This window comes from Hevea brasiliensis, chromosome 17 (genome assembly GCF_030052815.1).
Source record: "Hevea brasiliensis isolate MT/VB/25A 57/8 chromosome 17, ASM3005281v1, whole genome shotgun sequence".
NCBI lineage: Eukaryota > Viridiplantae > Streptophyta > Magnoliopsida > Malpighiales > Euphorbiaceae > Hevea > Hevea brasiliensis.
The window spans coordinates 48,391,003-48,411,507 of NC_079509.1; the positions used below are offsets into that span (position 1 = coordinate 48,391,003).

Genomic DNA, 20,505 nt, shown 5'->3' on the forward strand with positions numbered 1-20,505 from the left:
GTGTAAGATGAGAAGAACTCTTTTCGAGATGTAACATGGATGATTGCACCACTGTCAATCACCCAACTAGTTTGATGGGTTGTCAGATTAATTGTATCATCGTCGTAGACTACATTGAACTCATCATCAATGACATTTGATTGTTCATCATCACATCTGCCATCTTTTCTCACTTTCTTGCCTTTGTTCATTTCTTAATCTTTTATGAACTTTTAGCAAAATATTTTGATGTGTGCCTTCTTTTTGATGTGATGGCACTCAACATTTGAATATATATTTGACTTTCCTCTACTCTCGCTATAAAGATTCAAACCCCTCAACTAGCTCCTTCCTTTGAAATTTGTAATCAATATGTCTGACTGTGATGAAGAGGCTGAATTATGTGATCTCCATCTCATCTCATAATTCAAAACACAACTCTTGACAAATTTCATACTTACTATACCATTTAGTGTAGAATTTGTAAGTGACATGTTTAGAGTCTCCCAAGACTCTAGTAAAGAAGCGAGCACCATAAGAGCAAACATTTCATTATCAAACTTTATGCCCATTCCTGATAACTTATCCATGATTCCTTGCATTTCATTCAAGTGATCTGCCACACAGGAACCTTCTTATATTTTACTTCCATTAACTTTGTCAAGTAAAATAATTTGTTCTAGTCTTTGAAACACATAACTCCTCGAGTTTGTTCCACAACGTCTAGGCATGAGTCTCATTGCAAATGTGGTTCAATACATTATCTTTGACAACTGTCGAATGAAATCGCACACTTGCTCAGGCTCAAATGCCCATTCCAAGTCCGTTTTGTCATTAGGTTTCATTGTACTAAACACTTGCAAATGCAATTTTATCACAAATAGGAGATCCTTCTTCTTATTTCTCTAGATGTGGTAATTTGTGCCATTTAAATTAATCATCATGGTTGTCTTTGCCTCCATATTTACAACACTCTAAGCACATACCACTAGCTCCGAAACTAGTTGTTGGGGCCAAAGCTTTGATACCATTTGTTGGGTCAAAACTTTAGTACCCTTTGCAACAGAAATTAAGTACTGCAGTAATAATGAATAAAAATGACACACAAATTTAACCTGGTTCACCCTAAATTTTAGGCTACGTCCATGAGCCAAACTCTGAATAAATCTTTCACTATTACAAATAGTAGGTACAAAGAAATTTTTTTTTTTTTACAAATGAGATTAACCTAAAAATAGTGGCATTTAAAGTGTTTCCTAAAATACCCCAATAATTTCCTCACTATTTTTATCACTCCCCTTTTCGGATACTTTTCTAAAGCTCACATAAACTCTCTCTTAATTTTCTTAAAACTACCCTTTAAGAATTTGAGCTGTTGAATATGGTTGAGCTACTGCCTATTTATAGGCAAAGGAATACAAATTTAAATTGAATTCCCTATCCTGAACTGCGTACCACTTATTTTCTAAACATCTAAAACTATGTACAATCTCGAATAGTGTGTTATCAGTTTGCATGCTACCGAACTTAGTTAGCCACTTTTGTTGACTTTTACTTTTGATTTTCTTTTAAATTTTGATTGCATAGTGGACACCCTTCATGAGGAGGGACCTACTGCCCAATAACTATTACAGCTCCTCTTTGCAGTACTTAGGCACCTAGCTCTAGTTGAAATTGTTCACCTCTTCTAATGCTTCCATCGCCGACTATGATTTGATATTGTTTAATCAAATCCAATAGTAAATTTTAAAAAAAAATGAAAATTTCAATCTTTAGCCTAAGAATGACAATAGTTCCCCAATCTACCCTGACCTGTCCGTACTCAATTAATTTTATTGTGTAGGGCAACATGGATAGACCTTCTCCCTGCTTCGAATCCTTGTAACTAGCCCTGATAATTATATATTAATTTTTTTATTAAAAATAAATATATTTTTGCATATTTAAGTATTTACATATTATAATTTTAATAAAATATATATGTATATTATTAAGATTATGTTTAAAATTTATATTTCCAACTTAAATTTATTTTTAATGAATAAATTTAAATTTTATAATGATATATTGAAAAAAAGAAAAGAATTCTCTCAAGGAAACCCACCCTGCCCTGCAACTTGATGGGGAGATTCTCGCTTCGACCTCGATCTTATGTGGGGTGAGGATGGAAGAGCGATCCCTGCCATGACTTGCTCCATTATCGTTCCTACTTTAGCTTGAAACTAGACCAAATTGGTCAAAATTGATTCAAAGTGGTTCTAGTTAATCCTGGTTCAATAATTAGTTACAGGCCAATTTCGATTTGATTTTGATTAGATCAATTTTGGTTCAAACTTGGATTAGACCCATGTCTATAATGGGGCAACCTTAAGCTAAGGATGAAACACCCTTTGCAACCCCGCATCTACATCATACACTACATGATCACTCATAACCCGCATAATTTTATGCATCTTATTGCATGTCATCCTAATGGGTTCCACAGGCAAAACACTGTTACTAAATTTTGAGGTACACTAAAGCTATTAAGGCGATGGTAGGTCTTGATTAAGCGGTGGAGAAGGAGGTGGAAGGAAGGGCTATTATTTCAATCCCATTACCCTTATTATTGTTGCAAGGAGAATGGTTTTGTTGTTGCTGCTAACGCTGCAGGACGGTTAGCTAGTGGACAGGGGTTTAAAGGGAGTTAAGTGGGATCACAAAGCATTGATTTTTCAGGGCTAAATGAAGGGGGAGGAAGAGGAGAGTATGTGGATGTAAATGATGGTAAAAGGGTATTTTCACTTTTGGTTAACAGTAAAAATGTAAAATTATGGACTCAATCAAATACTCCGGTACGGGAATGTGATAAATTAGTGGTGGAAGAAGTAAATATAAAAAAATGAGAGACCTATATATAAAAAAAAATGAGAGACTTATAATGTCGTAGAGGGAGTAATATAAAAAAATTTACTGTTTTTTAATATTAATGCAAAATTAGTCTCAAATAGAGTTAAATGGTGAAAAAGTATCCATAACTATCCTCAATTAATTTAAAATTAAAATTTAGTTGTTTTATTGTTGTATGGATGGAGAAACTAATGCAAGGATTAAATAAATTTTAGAAATATTATAATCTAATTTTAAAAATAAATGGAAAAAAATATTAATAACAATAATATCTAAAGTGCAAACCTCTTGAGAAAGATGCTTGAAAATCATAACAATATGCATCTTTCATTCAAATCCTAGAGTCATCTCATCTCATTTTCATTTTACTTTTAGTGTCTGCTTTGTAGTGAGAAAAAGGGAGAGGAAAATGGTAGCATAAGGGAAAAATGACAATTTCCCTTTTTGTTGGAAAGAAAAAAGAAGGGAAAAAAAAATTAAAAGTCCAATTTTCTTATTTTGCAAGAAAGAAAAGGCAAAAGGAAAAAAATTGTGAGGGCTTGTGTGGAAAGTGCTCTTTGAGCCACTTTGTTTGGGCAGAAAAGAATGAAAAATAATGTTAATTTTTATGTTTTCCCATTATTCCCCTCTAATAATATAATTTTATTTATTTAATATAGACACAATAACAAAAATGTAATAATTTTTTCTTCTCACTTTTCTTTTCATTAAAGTACAAAAAATAAACAAATCACTTCATTTCCTTTGGTTTCCTTATAAAAAAATATTCATTAAAAAAATAATAATTTTTCTTTTTATAAAAATTTTACTTTCTTTATAATTCCACTCACTTTTTTTTCCCCAACTATCCTTTCTACAAACAGGCCTTAGATTACTTTAAATCTTGTGTTGTAAATATAGTTGTTCTTTATTTTTATAATGATTGCTCTCTTAATCATTGTGTGTATGTATGGATATAAAACTCTTCGGCAAAGAAAACAAATGTTTTTTTATTACCTGCAAAGGGCATTTAAAAAGATGAGCAGGGACCGCATAAAATTTACTTAGATAATACATTTTTACTAATGGTTGGGATTTTCCTCCCATAGTGGATGCTAAATGCTAAACGATATGGAATTTGTACTACTATAGATTTTAGAAGCATGCTTCAAATTATTTTGAACTAAATGGCTAAAAGGGCAAAGATGGACATTGTAGTGGAGGGGAGAGAGAGAGAGAGAGGGAGAAATAAAAAGATATGCACTGAATTCAATCATTTAGGCTCGGTTCAACACTAATACTAATTTTGTCCACTTTTATTTATCAATTTTTAAAAGTTATTTTATCTATGATTATCTATCATTTTTTAAAAATTAAAGAGAATAATTTTTTTTTTTTAATTTTACCCTTATCTTCACTAAACATAATAACCATTTATACAATTTCATAAAACTTATTTTAACACCTCTCCTTTCTCTCTTAATTAGGTGAGATAAGAAGCATTTAATTGCTTCTTTAATAACCATGTAAAAACCTTAAACAATAGGTAAAATTTAGATAAAGAGTGTTTTGTGCCAAGTTCAAATTATCATGCCTAGGGATTTACATGGTTCTTGGGGTCTCAAATCGAACTGAAAAATCACACCAAACCGCAATAGAAAAAGAAACATTATCATAAGAACCAAACTAAACTGATTTTATATATATACTTTCTTTCTATTTTTTATATAATATTAACTTTTATTCATTTTAATTGTCAATGCATTAAATCGCCTTATAATCATTAATTATATTATTAAATTACCTTTTAATCATACAATATTCTTTCTAATCCTTAATTAATCCTTAATTATATATATATATATATATATATATATATATATATATATATCTTCTATTTAAATACTATATATATTAAGAAATATGCAAACAAATATAATATACTTATTAAGTATTATATATATGATACATTTTTTTATATTAGTATTGTTATTTAGATGTTAGCATTATTATTTTTATCGGTGTTTTAATAATAATTTTTCTTTTAATTTTTTTTAATGTAATGAAATTAACTGTGTAAAAATGAGGGCGCAATTACATTGAAGGAAAGCTTAAAACTTAAAAGTTGATTGGTGTTTTTTTAGAGTGAAAAACCTAACAATAAAGCTTGACTTTATATTATGCTTATTGATTTAGTGTTATTTTATATTTGGGATACAAATATCATATGACTTACTATGGATATTCGGTTCTTAGTTATATTTTTATGTGATGATTGTTAATTTGATTTTAATATTCTTCTTGAATAAGTCTTTATTTTTATGTTACTTTTTTTATATTTTATTTTAATATTAGTATTGTTATTTTTAATTTTAATACTATTATTTTTATTGATCTTTTGATATTAAAAACTTATAATTATTTTTATTCTTTTAAAACGAACATAATAATATTATAATTTAGGTCGTAGAAACTGAAAACCGAACCAAAACTATAATAAAAATAATTACAATTGAACCTAAATTCGATTCTAACTCTAATTCCAAGAAAGTAAAAAAAAAAAAAATTAAAGTTTAATTTTAATTTTAATTTTTACAAACAATCAAATTGAAATGGAACCGGACACCATTAATTCAAACTAACTTTATAAGGGTATTGTGGATAAATAGAAATTTACATTAGCTATTTATTTATTTTTTTTTTCAAAGGATCTTTCATTTGGAAATCTTAGCGTTTTTTTTTTTTTTTTTCTAACACTTGGAATTGATCTTAGTTGCTTCTCCATATAATATTAGATAATTATTTTGTTTAGTTTAGACAAATGAATCCATATTTACCTTTAAATAATAATAATAATAATAAAGATGCATATTGTTATGGGGTCCACTGCAACTCACAAGACAACCTTTGTGAGACTTAACTTAGTCAACTGAATTTAGACTTAGCAAATTGGTGGAAACAAATTTCAAGGCTTATTAGCACGACTTCAAAGTCATTAATGAGAGGCGGTGAACCAATATCCATATAGAGTGCTAAGAGTTGACATTGTGATCCTCAACTCCATTTCATCTTTAATCTTTAACATCCAAACCTGCACACTCTCCAAAAAGTCCTCATGGTCCCTTCCTTCCACTTTTGTCTTCTCTCAAATACCACAACTCCAGAGAGAAAAAAAGAGGGCAAAAAGATGGGAAGTGGGTCTGAGGGTTACTCAAAAAAGCACTCACAACAACAGGCTCAAACCAAGTATAAGCTCAAGATGCTTGTGCTTGTAACTCTCACTCATCTTCTCACTGTCTACGTCTTCACGAACCCTTCTTTCAACTTGAAGCTATCTGGTTACACCAATCACATTCCTTTCCGTATTTGGGACTCTACTGATCTTCTTCATGAGCTCAATTCCACTCGAGACCAGCTTGCTGCTAGTCATTTACTCATTGCTGAGTTGCACCAAAAACTCAACTCCACCAACTTGCTTGTGCAAGCACTTCTTATAGTACTAAATAGCCATCATGAGGCACTAACTGAAAAGAAAGTGAGCCAGCCCTTGATGAAGTTCAGTGATAGATTTGGAAATGCTGTGTTTGATGAGCTTATGCTAGCAGTAGGTCCTCACAAGCTCCCATTGGGGTACTCCCCAAGGATGGGGTCTGGTGAGGTCTATACGTCGATGGGTGCAGGCTGCTTGAAGTATCAAGAGGAATTGTCTCAGTATATGAAATACGAGATTGGTGGGGAGTGCCCAGTGGATGATGTGTTTGCTCAAAGGTTGATTATGAGACTGGTGTCTGTGAGCCTCTCCCTCGCTGGAGATGCCTCCCTAAATCTCCAGCAAACTACAAGGAGCCAACCCCATTACCAGAGTCTCTCTGGGCAACCCCATCAGACACCAGCATTATCTGGGATCCTTATACCTGAAAAAGCTACAAGCGTCTCATTGAACGAAAAAATGTGCGAGGCTACTTGGGCTGCACGGATTGCTTTGACTTGCAAGGCAGGGAGAAGACAAGGTGGATGTTTGACAATGGAGGACTCCATTATGGAATTGATCAAGTTCTCAAAGCAAAACGTTATGGAACTATCTGTATTGGACTTGACATAAGTGGTAGGACTGGAACATTTGCAGCTAGAATGAAGGAACGAAATGTTACCCTTATCACAAGCTCAATGAATCTGGATGGTCCCTTGAACAGTTTTTATTGCATCGAGAGGATTGATCCCAATCCACGTTTGTGTTTCTCAGAGGCTTCCGTTCTTCGAGAACACACTGGATATAGTTCACTTCATGCATGTTCTAAGCAACTGGATTCCAGATGCCATGCTTGAGTTCACATTGTATGATATATACAGGGTGTTGAGGCGAGGGGTACTCTTCAGGCTTGATCATTTCTTCCGCCTGGGATCACAGCTGAATCAGACTTACATTTCAATGTTGGACCGTGTTGGATTTAAGAAGCTCAGGTGGAATGCCGGCATGAAGCTGGATTGAGGAGTTTACAAAAATGAGTGGTATTTCTCTGCCCTGCTAGAGAAACCAATAACCTGATCAGGTACAAATAGATTATATTTTGTGTGCTAAACATGTACTGGTTTGTATAAAAATTATGTTCAAAAAGCTGACCTTTAAATATCTTGACAGAGTTACGAAGTGAAATAAATTGGGGAAATTTCAGAAGACTTGTGAAAACAGGGGAAAAAGAAGAAAGAAAATGTACTCATCAGTAATAGCAAATTCAAAGAGGATATACAAACAACTAAATGAATGTGAAATTTCTGTAACATTGCTAATCCTTTCTATTTATTCTTCATTGTCGTCTATCAACCTTGGATACAACATTTCAGCTCAATATGCACAAGCAAAGAATTCAATTCAACTACAGATCTGGCTCATTACAAGCTGCATACAAGACTAAGACAAATAGGAACACATATTGCAGTGATTTTAAAACATTATCAAACTGTAACTGTAAAATTCGGATGCAATGATGCTCATTGAGGCTCTAGCTTTGAAGGTGGAAATGCCCCACTATAATCAAAGGCATCTTTGCTGTAAGGATGACGAGGACTTCCCTTGCCTGCTTCCTCGTAACTAGCCGAAGTAGATGCAGATTCAGCATTGGGATTTAAACCAGCAAGCTGCAAGATATTCTCTATCTCTTTCACCACATCCCCCATTATAGGCCTGTCAGCTCCTGACTCTTTTACACATTCCATTGCCAGATCCACAAACTTATCTAGACCTTTTAATGTTGTTTGTAGACCAATGCTTGGGTCAAGAAGTTCATGGAGGTTATATAAATCTTTTGTTCTATCCATCGCCATCCTCACCTCTCTCACTATGTATTTTCCGCGTTCTATTGGCTTTCTTGCAGTTAGTAGCTCCAGCATCACAACTCCAAAGCTATAAACATCACTCTTCTCAGTTAACTGCTGAGTCATGTAATATTCTGGATCCAAATAGCCCTTAAACAAATAAAATAATTTTGTCAGTCCTTACATCCATGTTACCCATGTCAAATGTTATATTTCATTTTTAAAATCAATAAAACTCATGCATATCTAGGCCATTTAGTCCAATGCTACAAAAACCTTAAAAAAATTACCAATGAATAGGAACAGTTTTCTATGCATTAGTGTGGAACAGATTCTTTCTCATCAGGGAAAACAAATTCTTCATTCATTTTTTTTTTTTTATAATTTTAGGGGAACAAATTCTTCATTCTTGATTTGTAAACAATTCACCAATAATAAAAATAGAAAGCATTTTGAACTACATTTTAATACTGAATTAGCTTTTAAGTTCCCATTGTTAAAAGAAACAATTACAGTATTTTTCAAGCAATATGGTATTGATGTACTAACCATTGTCCCTTTGACTTGAGTGGTAATGTGACCCTTTTCAGTGTCACTCATAGGCTTGGAAAGGCCAAAATCAGCAACTTTCGCATTTAAGCGTTCATCCAGTAGTATGTTGGTTGTCTTTATGTCCCTATGGATAATTGGAGGGTTTGCAAGCTCATGCAGATATGCCAGACCTCTTGCTGCACCAAGGGCTATTTTAAGTCTCCTAACCCAATCCAACCTGATTCCTGACTTCCCTGCTTGTATGAGAAAGAAGAAACAAGTGAGGGATTAGCATTCTCTCCAGGAAGAATGTTTACTTGAATGTAATGTTTACTTGAATGTAATCATTGCTCATTATGCACAAAAAATTGAAGTCTTAAGTAGTTTCTAAGTTCATGGATTATTTCCTTGCTATATTCTGATAAAGGACTTCTAACAAAATTATCTCCAAATAAAGTCTTTCCTCTCTTTTTTGGCTTTAAGAAAGTATTTAGTCTCACAACTTCCCATGAACCAGAAATGACTATAAAATAAAATAATCCATGTGACTATTCATTAACCACCAAACGAGAAGCATCGGTAGAGCTAACAAAAGTACCTGACAGACTCTCATTGAGACTCCCATTTGGCACAAACTCATAAATGAGCATTTGTTCACCTCGCTCAAAACAAAATCCCAAAAGGCTAACAACATTTTTATGATGCACTCTTGACAGAAGTTCAATCTCAGTTTTGAATTCTAGCGCACCCTGCAATGATTCTTGTTGTGCTCGTTTTATGGCAATCAATTGCCCATTGGGAAGGACTCCTCTGTATACCTGTAAAAAAATGTTGACCATATTATCAAAAAACCCCATAGCACTGATTTTGATTCAGTAGTTCAATTTTTGTTTCAGAAATTAAAAATTCCAATAATTAAATATTGAGAATCACACGCCCAAAAGTGTAGATCAATAAACAGGTGGACAGGCTTGAAATTTGGCCCTCCATCACTAAATGTTTGGTCTACCAACACTTATATATCCCTTTTATAATTCTGATGCACTGCCAATGTGAGATTTGTTTTCACCTTCGACATTCCAACATTAAATTATAATCGGAGTGCTAACAATAAGATACTCTGAAAACCATATATTTCAATCGCACAACTGAAAGTCAAGGATAACATGCTAAGTCTCTCATGAAAATGCACACACATATGCAACCTGGCCAATTTCTTTAATGTTTTGACAAAATAAATATATATAATCCAGTATTGTAACAAAAATTGTTGCAAGTATCACGCACCAAAACATTTTTTTATGCAACAATAGCAATGTATCTAGCTTGTGCACCCTATTTGGATCTACATATATCCTGATTAATTTGGGATTACCATCTTCTTAGTTTAAATATAAGTTTGTGCATCCTAAGCATCTTGTGGCATTTAACCCAAGTTGACTCACAATTTAGAACACTAGGCACAATGGAGTCCAAAATAAAAAAAGTGCCAATGCAGTAATCTGTGCAGGGGAAAGATAGGCTTTATTTGAGAGTGAAAGAGTGAAAGAGGGAATCAAACCTAACCTTTCCATAACCCCCAGATCCAATATCATTTGCTTCTGAAAAATTATTGGTGTATTTTTTAAGCTCCTCAAAAGAAAAGAATCTGGCTCCTTTTAATTGAGGAAAACCAGCTCCACTGCTCTTAGTTGAATCCCAGTGTGCTACATTTTGCACAATGTAAAGCAACAATTAAACCTGATATATTCCATATGAATTGCAAAAACAATAAGTAATAGTTAAATTAGTATTCTACCAAAAGGATTATTCCATTCAGTTGCTCTTTCTGCTCTCTTCTTTTGTCGGTAAGCATAAAGCCCTGCAAGGACCAATAATAGTAGGAGGGCGGAACCTCCAGCAACAGCTCCAATGATAATACCAGTGTTTGATGAGTTGTTTGATCTTGTAGCTTCTCCTAAATGACAGATCAGATGTTATAAGAAGAAAGAAAAAACAATGGAACAGTCTTATGCATAGATTGTGGAAATACCAGCAAAATAGTGATAAACATCTCCAATAAAATAGTACGGTCCAAAGAATTTTGGAGGCTTGAAAGTCTGGTTGCTCAACACAAACCCAATCTGAGAAATAATTGTTTGATTGAAATAATCTCGGTCAAATGGAAAGACTTGAAGATTTAAATCCAAGTACTCAGACAAATCCTTTCTTGGATTACTTAGAGATACCGAATCCACAGGAAGTTGATTGGACCTAAAAGAATCCATTAGACTCCGCTGGAGAGAAATGTAAATGGTTATGTTTCCCAAGTCTGAGAATGAAGGAGCTCTGAAAACTAAAAGTCCTGTGTATGCATATGCACAATTACAGTTGGGACTAGAAATCTGATTTGAACGACAGGGAATAGGCACACAATTATTTGGGAGTGTCACATAAGAAGAATTAGGCCTGGAAACAGTGCAGTAACTTGCTATTACTCCAGTTTCCTGACAAACTGGGTTGTTCACAAGTCTGCAAATTTGAACAGATAAAACAATCATAAGTTGGTAAGTAGAAGCAGAGAATATCTCTAGGCAATTTAATATTTTCAAATACTAAGTTTTAAGTTCTTCAGTAGCACAACGTTTTGAATTTCTCAAGCATGAATAAAGAATGCAACTCACATTATATCAACTTGCTTTTGTCCAGGTTTTGGAGTATAATCAGAAATGGAATTGGTTTGCAAATCAATGAGCTGTAGTTGGTCACTATTGATTGTTCCAATATCTAAAGTACCATTGAGTCTGTTGTTACTTAGCACCCTGTGATCATAAGTCGAAAAAAACAATTAGCCAATACCATCATTAGATGTACTTGTCTGGTTCTTTGTGAAGAATTCTAAAAAGTAACTAATTAATTATTCTTTGGGAATTCTTGGCATCCTGAAATTAAAAGCTAGCTAGAAGAGATCAAGCTAATACATACACAGTCTGTAAATTGGCAAGGCTAAAGAAGCTAGGCGGAATTTGTCCTTGAAGTTGTGTCCCTTCCATCATTCTGTCATACAAAAGTATAAGTTATGCTAACACTAAAGACTAAAACCCTTTTCAACTTGTTAAAAAAAAGTCATGTCTAGGCACAAAAACACACATATGCACACAAGACAGGGAACGTATTCGCTAGTGTCACACATGAGGACTTATCTTTTCTTTTTTTTTTTTTTTTTTTATTTAGGTCTTTAATGACCAGTTGTAAGACAGAAGATAGAAAATTGTGTTATAGCAAAAGCAATATGAAATAAATATAGATATCAACGGAAGAAGGCTTGTGTTCTATTGACCGTGCAGGAACATGTATCTTTATGGTCATGAATGCTTACACAATATGTGGTTGCCTAGTGTGCAAGTGAAAACAGCAATGTTTCCATCAAACAAAACCACACAGAAAGCATATATATGTTACAAAATATTATGAGATGAAAATGTAGACGCAAAAACTAAAAACTAGAAGTGAGAAATAACTAAATGTAAATGGAATAATTTTTTAATTATGAAAAGCAAATACAAATATCATCTATCCGTGAAGACAACTTAAGAGGCATTTCTTATAAACTTGGACTTAGAGCACAAAGATGTAGTTGTCATAGATTATGTTGCAAAGATTTTAATTGATTGACATCAAATGTCATCGGAGGGGCTTTGATTTGTTATTTTTTTTCCTATAAATTTTTTTTTCTAAAAAACAACAATACCTTCTTCTCCACATTGATATCTTTACCTTGATTCTTATTCTATTAAATTCTTTATCCTCAATGCATAAGAAGGAGAAGATTGCACAAAAAGCCATGTTTTATAAGATAGAAAATGATAGAAATTAATTGATAAAAAAGTCAAAAATTTATGTTGTTGAGGTGAGAATGTTTAGATAGACAAGTGGAAGTTACAAACTACTAACAATCAATCAATGTATTTGCATAAATGTGAGGTAGCCATTAGAAAGGACAAGGATAACATGTTTAATTTTAGTCATTTCAAGCAATAACTGGATCAAAGTGAGTAACATGTAGAAAGAACAATTGGAAAAGTAGATGGATATAATCCATAGGACCCAACATAATTTTTACAAGCCCTTGTTAATAGTATCATAAACTCAAATAGTGATGTAGAAGCATCTGAAGTCCAATTTAGTTTTGGATTTTACTTAGTTTTCTATTTAGTTATGGATTTTATTTAGTTTTCTTTTCCTTTATGTAGGAATCTTGTCCATAAAGTTTTTATTAATTAAGATAAGTTTTCAGTTTTTGAATATATAAATAAGATTGTTGGTAGACATATCATTAGTGGTTTTTTTTTTTTTTTCCTTTTTAGTATTCAAAATTTTATCAAGAGATTTTCTATAAACCCTAATTATATTTTCTTGTCCAAGAAAAACCAACCCTATTTTAGCCTAAAATCTTCTGTTGTATCAAGTAGTATCATAGCTGAAAAATCTTGAGTTCCTTCAAGAATTTTTGGCCAGAAAACTATGGTTGGCAGATGCAGTGGTTGAGGTAGAGAGGCAATTGGCCCCAGCAAGCGAAGTTGGCTGAGTTACAGAGAATGATTGGGGACTTGACCTGAGCTATGCGAGCCTTGCAATGTCAGGACCTAGTGGAAAGAGGAAACCCAAATGGAGAATCCAAAAGGTGACTATGACACCCTCGAGATTCAAGAAGAGCTTGAGGTTAAGGCTGAAGTCAAGGACATGGGAACTTTTCATGAATCTTGACCAGTAGATCAAGTGACAAAAGGTGGATTTGAAGAGTGGTTGCAATTGATTTGAATGATGGATGAGTCAAAGTTGAAGTAGTTGATTTTCATGGAAAGTTACACGTGGAGAATTATTTGGATTAGGAAGCTAGTTTGGAGAATTATTTTGAATGGAAGCCCATGGCGGAAGATTGAAAGGTGCTATTTTTAAAGCTTAAATTGAATGGTACTGCAACTTCAATGACGGAAGAGAGTTGAAGAGCAACATGCAAACTTTAAGACAAGGCAACCTTAAAGTCAACACTAGGGAGCACCTGAAAACTAAGCAATAGAAGCAATTTTTACCTGCTGATTATACAATGGAATTGTATAAGAAGTTCTATTTTTAAAGCAAAATAGCAAGTCTGCTGAAGACTACACTGCAAAGTCCAATACTTTGTCAATTCTGGATGGATTGTTTGAGAGTAACAAACAAACAAACTATTTGTCGTTATCTTTCCAGTTTAAATCAGTCTATCAAAGTTGACATGGGAGTAATTCATTTTTATAAGATAAAGGATGCTTTCCAATATGCTTTAGTGGTTGAAAAGTGAGTTTCGTGTTATGGTGCTAGAAAGCCCTTATATGGCACCAATTGGCAAAATAATTCTAGAGCAAGACATAATTATCAAACAACTCAACGAAATTATTGAGGGGTTGTTGCAGGCAACAAGAATAATGGTGTGCAACCAATACTGAAAAGAGTGATAAAGGAGAAAATACAATTTCTTACTATGGACAAAACAATTTTAGTTCTTCCTCAACTAAAGGAGATAGCAATACCTAGGTTCGATATTTTACTTGTGGGGATAAGAGACTTTTTTTGCTCACCTACAACAAAGGGTGAACCTAGCAGAATATAAGGAAGAGTTAGAACCAATTTATGATGACTTTAATGAGGAGATGGAGAGAGTTCATTTTCAGTTTGCACAAGGTGAGTCCTTAGTTGTGGGAAGAATGATGAAAACAACAAACGATGACAAAGAGGAAGACTGGAGGAGGCATTGTATGTATTGCACAAGCATTATTTGTGAAAGGAAGGTGTGTGAACATTGATGGAGGAAGCATTGAGAATATCAACTCAAAAGAGGCTACATACAAATTGAAGCTTCCTACGAACAAACATCCTCATCCCTACAAAATTGGGTGGCTCAATAAAGGGTACAAGATACTAATAACTTCTCCATGTTTGGTAAAATTCACTATATAACTTAAATAATGAGGCATTATGTGATACTGTACCAATGGATTTTGGTCATATTCTCATTGGCAGAACTTTGTTGTTTGATCATGACATAGAACGTAAGACAAAGCCTAATACTTATTCTTTCTACAAAGACAATAAGATGTAAGCTCTATATCCTCTTAGGAAAGGGGCAAAGAAATTGGCAACATAGAGTCCAAAAGCCAGGAAAACTGAATAAAATCCAAAACTGAATAGGACTTCAGATGCTCCTACATTATGTGTTTTATTTTTATATGTATTCCTACTAATTTGTCTTTCATATTTTTCCTATTAATTTGTCTTTCATATTCCTTTTTGTATTTAGATTCTTCATCTATTGCATGCAGGCGCAGGATATTGTAGCAAGACTTGCATTCAAGACAACAGAAAAAAAAAAAAAAAAAAAAAGCTTTTTCTTTGTTGATTTTGTCCTATTTTCTGCAAATAATGAATTAAGGTGTCTTTATTTGATGATTAATAGAGTGAAGAAAGAGGAGATTGAGAGTGAGGTAGAAATAGAGACATACAATGTTGTCAAAGACTGTAATGTAGAAATCCAACGAGGAAAATCTGATGCATCAAAACTATTATTGCTTATGTCCCTGCAGACAACTTTCAAGTTAAAGCATGTAAATAGAGAACAATACAGTTATTTTCCTACTATGATTACTGATTATGTTAATACTGCATAAAATCTTACAGATAATTGAGAAAACTCATCCCAGTGAGGTTGGGAAGAGGTCCAGTCAATCCATTGTTGGACAAAAACCTGAAATTGATCACCAAGAGACTCTCAACAAAGTGAAAATCCACATATAGCATATCAATGAATTTAGTAAAACCATTGTAACAGCTTAATTCTCAATGCCTTTCTTTTGTATACTTACAACTCACTGACATTGGTAAGAACGTTGAGGTTCGAAGGGACAGGTCCAATCAATGAATTCCTATCAAAGCGTCTGCAGCCAAGATAAGACATTGAAGACAAACTTCATCAGTAAGAATACCAACATGAAATCATTCAAGTTTGTGATATAGATACTTACATAACCTCCAAAGTCTGCACAAGGGCAAGGGTAGAAGGAATACTTCCGGTGAGTTTGTTGCTGTCAAAAAGCCTGTAAAAACAAACAAGAAATAGAAGACATACATTAGAGAGAGAGAGAGAGAGAGAGAGAGAGAGCGAGCATCTGCCATAAATCAATTCTTGAATTGGCATGTGTGCACTATTATGATGATAACTTAAAAAAATCCATCAAGAAAAATGCATAAATTAATCATGTCCATTTGTGGCTATTATTTGTTTGCACAATCAATTTTAAAATAGTCTATTGAATTATTTTTCCTTGTAGAAAAAAAAAAAAAAAAAAAAATCAAAACTCCAGGCCAATCATCTTATTTTCCCCTTTCCTTTTTTAATTTCTTGTAAATTTACAACACAACAGAAAGTTAATGAATTGAAGGAAGGTAAATTTAGCAAAGACAGATCAAGATTCCAGATATAGTGAACAAAGCCAAGGCAACCCTCATAAAAATATGCAATTTAAAAAAGAGATTATGCAACTTGAACTATATACATATTTCTTTTGGAACTTATCCTCATAAAAAACTTGTTTCTACTCTGCCTACTGTTACCATAAGAATTTCAATGAAACTTACACATGTATGAGAGTCATATCTGAGCTGAAAAGTTTAGACGGGATTTCTCCAGAGAGCTGATTCTTTCCAAGATGACTGTTGGTAGTTTTTAAACGTTAACTAATGAAGAATGATTCAATGAAAAAAAAAAAAAATTAACAGCTCCAATCTGCTGGAACTGGATAGTACAAAATGATTTTGCTTACAAGTGTTTTGTTTTAACTAGCATATCAAGACCAGGTGTAGTGTCTGTGGAGACAGGGATGTTCCCATCAAGCTTATTGTCAGCTAGATCCAGCCAATAAAGTTCAGATAGATTGCCAATGGAAGGTGGAATTGGTCCAGTAAAGGCATTCGAATTTAGAGACCTGCAAACAAAGAATTTTCACTAATGTTGGCCTAGACATCAACTGCTACTTCAAAATAAGTGAAAAGGTAACAAAGAATATAGCCAAGTATTGGCTGAACTATTAGAATTAGCCCAAATGCTGATATAGGGACTAAAATTGACCACCAATTAAGCATCTTGTTTGAGATTCATAAGAAATAGCATACTGATTGCAATGCTTCAATAAAGCAAGGAAAGCATTCCAAGTGAAAAATCCTTACAAATAAACCAGCTGCTGCAGTGATCCAACTGAATTGGGGATAGGACCAGAGAAACTACAGCCAACTAGAATTCTAGAATAAAAGTAAAAATCATTTAGTTAATTAGAGAATAGTGATCAAAAGGAAAATTGAATGTCAACTAATAATTTGGTGTCAATAATGTGTGTCCTTACAAGTATTTTAGCTTCTTCAAATTCCCAATTGATGCTGGAAGAGGTCCTCGCAAATCCTTGTTGTATGAAAGATCACTGCATGAATATTCAAATAATCAGAAATGAAAAACAAGAACCTTGCTATGGAAAACAGTCTCTAAATTCGATCATTTTCTTGGTGAAAGCAATCCCTTCAGGATAGTGTAAGAGAAGCAATACCCAATGCTACAAGGAGCTCTATGGACAAGGCATGTGTTTAATAAGCGCCTCATACATTGAGCATGATTCTCAAGAAATGTAGGCTTGCTTGCTACAATCTAAATAGAATAAGAATACTAGCTGAAAATAGCACAAACATATTTAGTTACTAGACAGATCCTATGCATCAAAGGAGATAAATTGCAGGCTAAAGACCTACAGAATCTGTAGTTCTGGTAAGTTTGTGATATCTCCAGACATCTGTCCTTTCAATCCCATGCTTGACAATGTTCTGCAATTAAGAATAGACAGGCTAATCTCAAAATCGGGAGAAGGAAGAATTTGTCAGCCTCAATTAGCATTAGAAGGTTGCCAATTAATTACATGGAAGTCACACGTGAATTGATGCACTTTATGCCATCCCATTGGTCTCCACAAGGGTCTGTACCTTCCCAGCTAGGTGGTAAGTTTTCCCAAATATCCATAAGAGCCTTCAACTTAGTTACTGCATCAGGGGTCAAAGAAAACATGTTTCAAGTCATCAGTATTTGAATTGGCCATGTGTATGAAATTTATTTTAGGATCTATAAAAACCTAGATATCTAATTGCTCCTTATTTTTACTTAATCTTTGGAAGAATTTTCAGAGAATCATTACACACGACTGGTCCTCCAATGACCACATAAGAAAAGAAAAAAAAGCTGCTGTGAGATGGTTCACAAAGTACTCCCAATCCCATATTAGGGCATAACATACGAGTTAAGAGTATTTCAGACCAAAAATCTTTATATCCTAAACTCCTCCTCCCAAAGACATAACTATATCTGAAACTGATCCTGGCTCTGGAAATAGCACAGTTGCCGATACCCACAAAAGCAAAGATTCAGCTTTATGCTATGAATAGTGCAAGAGATAAACTCCATCTAATTAAAACCAGTTATCTAAAATCTCCATTTTAAAGTCAATCTATAGACAGTCTATAGGCAGTGAAGAAGGCCTTATGTTACCAGTGAACATGATATATTAATTTTCATCAAGAGAGAGTTACAGAACATGCACCAAATGAAAAGTAAATTTTGACGCATCAAAAAATCCCTAATGAACAAACCAAGAAAAGAGAGAATACTACTTGTACTGAACTTACAATCATCACTGTTAGTCAGTGCTGCTATGCTACAAATTTGGAGTGAAGCAGCCAGCAGAAATACCAGATATTTTGGATTCATCCCTGGATAAAACCTCAAAAACTATTTGTTTTCAGTTTGCAATTTTGCATAACTGAAAATTTATTTATCATAAACAATCAAAAGCCGTGTGAAAGGACTTGAGTGGAACTATTTTGGTTGGCTTGCTATTAGAAATCAAATACATTGACTAATTGCCCTATATCCGCGTATTAAAAAAAGAGAAAAAAGGAACAACTTAGAGAGAGGGTGGCTACATCAAAAACAAAGAAAGTCAAATATCAAAATTCGTTTTCTATATATATATATATATATATATATAATGAAAAAAAAAATGAAAATGGACACACTAAAGAAAACTGAATAAGCGGAAAATTGAGTCTGTTGTATTAAATAAACGTTGAATTCTTCCAACAAAGGAAAAAAGGGAAAACGCATTAGATAGTATCTCCAAAGTATCTATTGGTGGGTTTCATTTTTCTTTTCCCTTTATTCAAATTTGCAGAGGAAAACTCTTCGGAAAAAGTAAAAAAAAAAAAAAAAATTGCAGAGGAAAAAGACTTAGAAGATAATCGTAACAGACAAAGGTGTGCAAATAAAAAGGCATTCCACTTCCAAGCTTGCTTCTTGCTGGTCCAAACTTACAAATTTACTTTGACTAAAAAGGTAAAGAAAGAAATTTCCATACCTACTTTTAAACAGAAGTCACCAAAGACTTTAGCTTTTGAATCTTTCAACGGTTTCCAAGTGGATGCCGTCCCTTCCACTTTTGTTTTTCCTTTTTTCTTTTTTTCATTTGTAAAATATTTTATTCAAATATTTTTAAATTTAAATTATTTAACAAAATAGTATAATGCCATATAAATTATTAATTAAAAAAGCGATTTCATATTTAAATAACTAAATAAAAAATTATTAATTAAAAAATAAATTTTTTATTACTCACAAAATTATCAATTAAATGAATAATTTTATGTGTTATCACATCAAGTGAAGCGTTTAATTTTTTATACTAAAACAGCTAATCTGTTTGATAGTTTCAGGAGCAAACTTGTAGGGTAATTTAAAGAGTAAATTGTGAAAAAATAAATAAGTAAATAATAAGATGGGCAGATTTTTTTTGGCCGATGAGAATTCCATTAATTTAAAGTGGAGCTATATTAAGATAAAATTATCATATTTTATGAAATTAAAGTTATAATATTATAAATCAATTTAAAGCATAATTAAAATAAAAAAATAATTACACTTATAAAAAAATATAAATAAAAAATAGTTACAATACTCTTAATTTATTTGAAACTATTCATTAATTTTCATTTTAAGGAATAATTTTAAAATAAATATTTATTTGTTTATTTATTACAATAAATAAATATAAAATTAATAAATATAATATAGCAAGTTCTATAAAAAGAAAAAAAGAAATCTATATACATTAATCAAACTAAATATATGAAAAATTAAAAAAATTATTGTATAAGGGTGAAGAGAGAAGGAAATAAAAGCCTCTTATGAAAGTAATAGAAGAGCTCTAAAAACTTCATAATTTTTTATCTATACTTCTAAAATTTGCATTCCAAGGAGAAAAAGAACTTAAATTTGCATTGAAGATTCATTGTGTCGCTAGGGGAATAAATTATCTACATTTCATGCATTTCAAAGTTCTGATACCTTCAATACGTCATTTCAGCTAGCATTTTTATAAGTAATCTGACACACTTTGAAAATGCTAGTTTGACTGGTAGTTTTGTGTGTACTTGACACACACTAACGCTGACTGTGACACGCTAACTCTGACACACACTATTACCAGTGAAATTGCTTCTTAAATTGACGATTTTGTGGTTATTAGTTAAACAATGCAATTATTTTTTTTAGTTGGCATTTTCATAAGCAAACACTATATTTGTAAATAGTTTTATATTCCAATTATTTTGATAAAATGTTTTCAGAAACACAGTATTTAAATAATTAAACCTTATTTTTTGTTTTCATTATCAATTGACATTTAGTAATTTTAAAAAATAATAATTTTATTT

General features: G+C 32.7%; 1 protein-coding gene and 1 pseudogene across 1 annotated transcript; one reads left to right on the forward strand and one right to left on the reverse strand.

Annotated features, from left to right (window-relative positions):
• The first annotated feature begins 5,962 nt into the window (after positions 1 to 5,962).
• LOC110634181 (probable methyltransferase At1g29790) lies at positions 5,963 to 7,453 on the forward strand (annotated as a pseudogene).
• Positions 7,454 to 7,606: 153 nt separating this feature from the next.
• Positions 7,607 to 18,741, reverse strand: LOC110634180 (leucine-rich repeat receptor protein kinase HPCA1). The gene is made up of 19 exons (XM_021783124.2): positions 18,424 to 18,741; positions 17,664 to 17,784; positions 17,500 to 17,571; positions 17,103 to 17,177; positions 16,930 to 17,001; positions 16,527 to 16,688; positions 16,342 to 16,416; positions 15,729 to 15,800; positions 15,570 to 15,641; positions 15,383 to 15,451; positions 15,210 to 15,284; positions 11,656 to 11,727; positions 11,355 to 11,492; positions 10,724 to 11,202; positions 10,490 to 10,648; positions 10,258 to 10,397; positions 9,290 to 9,509; positions 8,710 to 8,945; positions 7,607 to 8,310 (listed from the first exon to the last, which is right to left on the reverse strand). Exons 1-19 carry the CDS (start codon positions 18,503 to 18,505, stop codon positions 7,837 to 7,839), a joined length of 2,865 nt encoding a protein of 954 aa, XP_021638816.2. The 5' UTR covers positions 18,506 to 18,741; the 3' UTR covers positions 7,607 to 7,836.
• Between the last annotated feature and the right edge of the window lie 1,764 nt (positions 18,742 to 20,505).

Coding starts and splice junctions, on each gene's coding strand:
- LOC110634180 (XM_021783124.2), bottom strand. CDS start 18,505: ATGAATCCAAAATATCTGGTATTTCTGCTGGCTGCTTCACTCCAAATT. Junction 15,642..15,728: donor GTGCAGACTTTGGAGGTTAT/GTAAGTATCTAT, acceptor TCTTGGCTGCAG/ACGCTTTGATAGGAATTCAT. Junction 11,728..15,209: donor TTACAGTCTTTGACAACATT/GTATGTCTCTAT, acceptor TTTGTATGACAG/AATGATGGAAGGGACACAAC.